General features: G+C 43.9%; 1 protein-coding gene across 1 annotated transcript; it reads left to right on the forward strand.

The window, feature by feature from the left end:
- Positions 1-1,442: 1,442 nt before the first annotated feature.
- AARD (alanine and arginine rich domain containing protein) lies at positions 1,443-6,222 on the forward strand. Its single transcript, XM_012443263.2, has 2 exons — positions 1,443-1,769; positions 5,144-6,222. Exons 1-2 carry the CDS (start codon positions 1,455-1,457, stop codon positions 5,285-5,287), a joined length of 459 nt encoding a protein of 152 aa, XP_012298686.2. The 5' UTR covers positions 1,443-1,454; the 3' UTR covers positions 5,288-6,222.
- The last annotated feature ends 822 nt before the right edge of the window (positions 6,223-7,044 follow it).

Raw genomic sequence — 7,044 nt, forward strand, 5'->3', positions numbered from 1 at the left:
GTTATTGCCTTCAATGCCTACCATGGACCCTGGAACATTGCAAATGACTTGTAACTCTTGAATGAATGAAAGAATAACTCGAAGGTGAGAGTTGTGTGTAAACTATGTTTTTTTGTGTGTGTGTTTAACCTCATTCTATGATCATACAAAAGTTTTGATTGTTCATTCCTTTTTAGAAATTCCCTATTAGATCAAAGAGAGGCAGTAGAATATGCTCTTTGAAAAAGGACATACAAGTAATGTTGGCACATGATTACCTGGAGTTGGTGTATTAGTCTGTTCTCCCTCTGCTATAAAGAAATACCGGAGACTAGGCAATTTGTAAAGAAAAGAGGTTTGAAAAAAGTAAAAGCTCCCTGTGGCCTCCCAGAAGAGGATGCTACCTCCCAAAAGAAAAAAGTAAAAGCTCCCTGTGGCCTCCCCAGAAGAGGATGCTACCATGCTATACAGGAAGCATGGTAGCATCCTCTTCTGGGGAGGCCACAGGGAGCTTTTACTCATAGTGGAAGGCAAAGTGGGAGCAGGTGTCTTACATGGCAGGGGCAGGAGTAAGAGAGAGGAGGGAGGTGCCACACACTTTTAAACAACCAGATCTTGTAAGAACTCATTCACGATACAGTACCAGGTGAGGATGGGGCTAAATCATTCATGAGAACTCTCCCTCCACGATGCAATCACCTCCCGCCTCCAGCACTGGTGATTACAATTCGATTGGAATTTGGTAATGACACAGATCCGAACCTTATCAGCTGGGAATTAAACACAGTTAGGGCTAAGGGGAATTTTGACTTTTCATTTAAACCCCTTCATAAACGTGGACATAGGAGACAGAAGTCAAGCACAGAAAGGAGCATGGAGACCCAGTCCCAGCTATGCCTTACTGAACTTGTAGAAAGTCCATTCTAACTGGCAAACAGGGCCAAGCTTCTCCCCCTTGACCGAGGGCAATACCTGGGGAAAGGTGAGAGGTCTAAGCCTTTCCATCTCCCAAACCTGGCACAGCGCCTGGCAGAGAGTAGGAAGAAAAAAACTTGTTTTCAAGGAATGAAGTATTAGGCAATTGAGGCAACCAACCAGGAAGGCTTTGGGTTGAAAGATTCTACCTTGGTCACAAACCTTCCACTTGTACCTTAGCTTCCACTTATGGAGACTGCTCAGTTCCCTCAAGCTTTCTCCTTAGAAAGACTTCCTTTCAATGCAAGCAGCAGAAAAAAAGAGACCCAGCTGAAACTTCGGCTGGAGTTATGGGAACCGCCTCCTTTCTCTGTCGCTAATGGAGGACTCAGATGGGACTGGGAGCAAAGGAGCGTCTCTGAATGGCGAAGCAGTTGCAGCGTCCCACTTGGCAAAGGTCCTTGAATTATCTCCGCCCCCGCCCTGACCTGGCCTAAACATCAAACTTGAAAACTCATCTTTCAGCAGCAGCGCTGGAGGAGGGACCAGGCATCTCCGCGATGGACCCGGGGGGCTTTGATCGCACCAGAAGGAGAATTTCCCGGGGGTTCCAGGGACTCCCAGGTAGAGGGGAGCTTTGGTTCTCACCTCGTCCAGCGAGCGGCTTCCCAGGGGACCGGAGAAGCACGGACGTCCAGGAGGACAGCCCGCTGCCGGAGGACTTCAGACGACGGCTGACGCGCGCCTTCCAGTGGGCGATACAGCGCAGGGCCTCGAGGCGCGCGCAGGAGGCGGCGGAGGCGGCGGCGGCGGCGCTGGAGGAGCAGAGCCGGGCGCGCGTGGAGGTCGCCCACGCCGGGCTGCAGGCGGAGCTGGTGAGAGGGCGGGCTGGGCGGACGGCTCCCAGGGCGCCCTCTCCCGGGTCCTCTCCTCCGGCTCCGGAGCCGCTGGCCGCGTAGCCCACCCGAAGCCTTGGGGAGGCCGACGGGAGCTGTTCCCAGAGCGGGAGCGCCGGCCACTGCGGCTGTTCTTCCGGGGGAGCCCAGCTCACGTCTGGTCACGGCGTTGACGCCCCCGCCTTTCCAGCACCTTCGGGAAGGAAAGGGGCCCTGCAGGACCCATGGCGGCGGCGGGGCGTGTGGGGGAGGGGGGTGTCTAGTCTAGTCTACCAGGGACAGATCCAAGATGTCTCCTCCTCAACCCGTTTCTATAGTTTTCTGCCCTGTGGGGAACTATGACTATGCGTTAAGTATGGCGCATGGAGGAGGAAATTTCCATTAAATAAACTCCCTCTTGGGATTGATGGAGTGTGTCCATCAGCAACTCTTTCTTCAAACTCCACAAGTTTTATTCTTATCTTTCCCGTGGGTAATAATTCAGAAAACCGGAAATGATAAGGTATTTTGTAAAATTGGAGCGTTTCGAACATTAGACAGGTTAGGTCTGAATATTAAACAGGAGGGTGTATAGGTAAATATTTTAGCTGACTGATTTTTTTAAATTAAAAAAATTGGAAGTTAGACACAATTTGAAAAGGACACAATGAATAGGAGCTATTCAGATTTTAAAATGGTGCTGCCTAGGAAATCGTGCACAGGAGACTTGACTTGGAAAATTATTTTCTTTTGCACTGATTACTAACACAATTAACCACTACCGTAGAACTGAGCCAACCATCAATAAATTGCCTTATTTAAGAACGTTATCGCATTTCTGAGTTTAAGGACAGTATTAGGCCGGGCGCTGTGGCTCACGCCTATAATCCCAGCACTTTGGGAGGCGGAGGCAGGCCGATCACCTGAGGCTAGGAGTTCGAGACCAGCCTGACTAACATGGCGAAAGCCTGTCTCTACTAAAAATACAAAAATGAGCCAGGCATGGTGGCTGGCGCCTGTAATCCCAGCTACTCGGGAGGTTGAGGCAGGAGAATCGCTTGAACTCGGGAGGCAGAGGTTGCAGTGAGCCGAGATTGTGCCATTGCACTACAGCCTGGGCAACAAGAGCAAAACTCCGTCAAAAGAAAAAAAAAAGAAGAAAATTAGCTGGGTGTGGTAGTGGGCGCCTGTAATTCTAGCTACTTGGGAGGCTGAGGCAGGAGAATGGCTTGAAGCCAGGAGACGGAGGCTGCAGTGAGCGTGATGGCGCCATTCCACTCCAGCCTGGGCAACAAGAGCGAAACAACGTTGAAGAAACAGTTGGTTTTCACCCTGAGTCTAAGCAGTTAGTCTTAGCAGTAGGGTAGTGGGAGCCACCTGATTTCCCCCCCGGAGGCCTGTGCAGTGGGCCAGAATGTCAAACTGGAAGGCTGAAACCTGACGCAGCCACTGTAGCTTAATATCATTACCACTAGAAGACTTAGTTTTCGATTCTTGGCTGGATTTTTATAGAAACTGACATACATTCCTATAAAAATGTACATGTATCATATATTAGGATGGTATTTTAAGGAATGATGATGAAAAAATTTAATGAATTTAGAGTTGTGTTGTTATTTATGCTATTTGCTGTTGTTTGACTTGGTCTTTTTAGTGAGAATCATTGATTTCTAGGGTCTGTGAGTGGATTTCAGGGGTTTTATATACCTAAAATTGTATGCAACATTTTTGATGTGCATAAAATATAGTTTTTCCTCAGAGAGGGTTCATAACTTTCATTGGATTCTCAAAGGGATCCATGATGAAAGAAAAGTTAAATAACCATTGACGTTTGAATTTCCTAAATAAGTGTGAATTACACATACTTATTTTACTTAGATGGTAAATCATTACCAGTAATTTTTCTCCTTGATTCTTGCTCGAAAGTACACGATGGATGTTCATCAATTAATTAATTAATTCACTCAGTCTTATAACAAACACACAGAGAACCTACTATGTTGTGTGCCCAAGCAGTGCACTCTTAGTTGGGGATACAATTATGGATAAAATACAGCCTCTGCTCTCAAAATCATCAGTCTAGTCTGGTCAGTGTGTATGAGAGGCACTTGTACAGAGTGCTGTGGATGCACAGATGAGAGGCAATTATCTCAGAAGAGTTGGCATTTGACTGGGTGCAATCAGGGAAGACTTCTCAGAAGAGTAGGCATTTGACTGGGTTCAGCAGAAGAGGTGGCAAAGGGCATCTTAAACAGAAATGGGGACAGAAGGAGGTGTGCTTCAGCTCAGCATTTATTCAGGGACCAGCAAGTTTTCTGACCAGCTGCAGAGGCAGCTGGCATGGGAAAGACGGCCAGGAAAGGAAGCTGAAAAAGTAGGGCAGGACTATAGAGCATCTGGGCCACCCTAGAGAGCTGAAGCTTCCTGCAGGCAAGGTGCTAGTGTTTTTTGTTTGTTTTTGTGGTGGTGGTTGTGTGGTTACCGTTACTGCTTGTTTGCTGGATATTCACTTACTTTATTCTTTGCTAATTCTTGCTGTCAGAAAAATGATTCTAGGTGCTGAAGAATGGAGTGGTTTCTATTGACAAGTTGATGAAGCTTTTTTTTAGCAGAGAGAACAAATTCCTCATGAACTGCATTAAACACACCCTAGCTGAAGAAATTTGCAAGTAGTTGATCATAATTTTCAGTCATAACATAAAGATTATATTAGACTAAGCTTTGCTGGACTGCCCCCAGGTAACATGCCCCAGAGATCTTTATTTTTAAACACATGAGGACCTTCATAAACTCCCATTGGAGGATGGTATAAATCAGCCTTGCTATCCAACAGACTTCACGCCAGAGTGAAAAACGTTAGATTATGTAAGTATGTATGACTATACATGTGCTTCTAAGGTGTCGTTAAGTGTTTTTGTTCAGCAGGTAGACCATTTACAATCCTGAAAACTTGAAATGATAAGTAATCAAGTAAATACGCACATATTCTGAACACTCTGGTGGCTGTAGGCAGTTATCCTGTGGCTCAGAAGGCTCATAAAGATAAATGATTTCATGGTGGATCACATGCCATTGCTTGAAAACAGCCTTCGGTGCATAGGTATTTTTCATATGGACAGCTTTGTGCATCAGCTATTTTTGTTTTCATTTCAAGGCCATTTCAAAAGCTATTTATATATCTGGATTTTACCTTGTCATATAGAAAGTCAGTTTTATGGCCAGACTAAACAGAACTGGAGAATAAGATGAGAAATACATCTTCCTTGATATCTTCTTTTCCTACAAACTTCTTATTTCTTCTGTATAGTCAGAGAGTGGTTTCATTTTATCTGTATCTCAGGCTAATAACAATTTATTTTTTTTCTAACTTTTAGGTGGAAATGCATTTCCAAAACCAGCAGCTGGCTAGAACTTTACTGGACCTAAACATGAAGGTGCAGCAATTAAAGAAGGAGTGTGAACTGGGATTTACATCAGACTCTCAAAGCCCAAAAGACAATGCTGCAAATTCAGAATAAAGAAATGCACACATGAAGATCTGAACCCTAAAACTAACACATCAACCCTGAAACAATTCTGATGAACACATTATGCTTTGCATAAGTTTTGAGGGGCAATTTGTAGACCCAAAACTTAGATGACAGGGGAAGGTGACATAAAAACATCTAAGAGAGGGGAGAGGAAAATGATGTATTACCAAGTTTTAAAGTTACTTATTTGTTGTTTTGACTGGGACATAGAAATAAAATATAAATGTAAATCTCTCCCTCAAAGAATACTTTGATGCCAACTTCTGGTATTCTACCTTGTGTCACCTGATGCTTCTGGCATTGCCTGAGCTTTCAGAGTTCGTGCTTGTTTTGTTTAACTTGATTATTCCTGGTTTGTCTGTCCAGCAGCCTGCTCTCCTTTTTGTGAATTATTTCTACTTGGATTCCAGCCATGCCCTTTAGGTGGTCTGCCATTAGGGGTACTCCACCTTCCTGGATATAATCATGCAGCTCAAGGTAGCAGATGGGATTGTCCTTAGGATTTTTTGAATGGGCACTGAAAGAGTAGATGAGTATTTCTGCCGGTAGAAGCTGTGGGTCAGGGTTTTGGAAGCTGCTGGTGGTCACCATGTGAGAAAGCCCACACCCTAAAGGAGATGATTGAAACAGACCCACTAAAAGTACAAAAAAGGAGGCGGGGGGTACTTCTTTGTTCCTGGGGTCAAGCTGTATAAGACCCCAGGCCTTGCTCCTGTGTATATACATGAGATATTCTGATATCCTTCTCATAAAATCTCTTTTTGCCTAAGCAAATTCAAGTTGGAGTTTCATGACTTGTATCTAGTGTTCATAACTAATACAGTTGTTCGGCTTTAGGAGTTAAAATGGTTCTTACTGTTGAATTGAACTATCTATACCCGAAAAGTGCCATCTTTTAATGCAAACAATAAAGTTAATAAAAAATAGTTGCAGATCTAAGTGATATTTATAATGGTTATTGTCCGCAAAATACAAATTAATTTATAACAAGCTATGTAATTTTAATGTTTAGTAAACTATAAAAATCTGTTCTTGAAGACAAAAGAGAATAGAAGAGACACGGTCTTTCTCTTTTTAAAATAAATGCAAGGGCCAGCAAGGTGGATCATGCTTGTAATTCCAGCACTTTGGGAGGCCGAGGTGGGCAGATTGCTTGAGTTCAGGAGTTCGAGACCAGCCCGGCCAACATGGCAAAACCCCGTCTCTACTAAAAATACTAAAATTAGCTGGGCTTGGTGGTGCTTGCCTGTAGTCCCAGCTATTTGGGAGGCTGAGCCACAAGAATTACTTGAACCTGGGAGGTGCAGGTTGCAGTGAGCCGAGATTGTGCCCCTGCACAACAGAGGGAGACTCTGTCTCAAATAAATAAATAAATAATAAAAAGAAAATAAATACAAGTTGTTTTATGTGTGTGAGGATCTGAGAATTATCTGGACTAAGTTTAGTTTGTCCTTAACTTTTTTCCACAATAAGTAAATTATTCTAGCCCTTTGGTACTTAATTTCACTCTGTATAAATGAGGAATTACCAAGTTCAACATTGGCAGATGAGCAGTTGCCAGCATCTCGATATCTGACCACTGTGTTCCTGGAGACATTTTGCATATGAGCTCTTGGTCTATAAATATACGACTACTATATTAATTTCATTTGTAAAGTAGATTTCCTGTTTATTTCTTCCTTTGAATTTTATAGACATTTTTAGGAAAGGGTTGGCACAGTTCTTGTGATCTGTTTTTTGAAAAA

The sequence above is a fragment of the Aotus nancymaae genome, unplaced genomic scaffold, assembly GCF_030222135.1.
Source record: "Aotus nancymaae isolate 86718 unplaced genomic scaffold, 86718_ANA_hifiasm-v0.15.2.pri h1tg000036l, whole genome shotgun sequence".
NCBI lineage: Eukaryota > Metazoa > Chordata > Mammalia > Primates > Aotidae > Aotus > Aotus nancymaae.

Bases quoted from the DNA above. Each gene is read 5' to 3' on its own strand.
- AARD (XM_012443263.2), top strand. From the start codon at position 1,455: ATGGACCCGGGGGGCTTTGATCGCACCAGAAGGAGAATTTCCCGGGGG. The intron at 1,770-5,143 runs GTGAGAGGGCGG...TCTAACTTTTAG, and splicing joins CCGGGCTGCAGGCGGAGCTG to GTGGAAATGCATTTCCAAAA.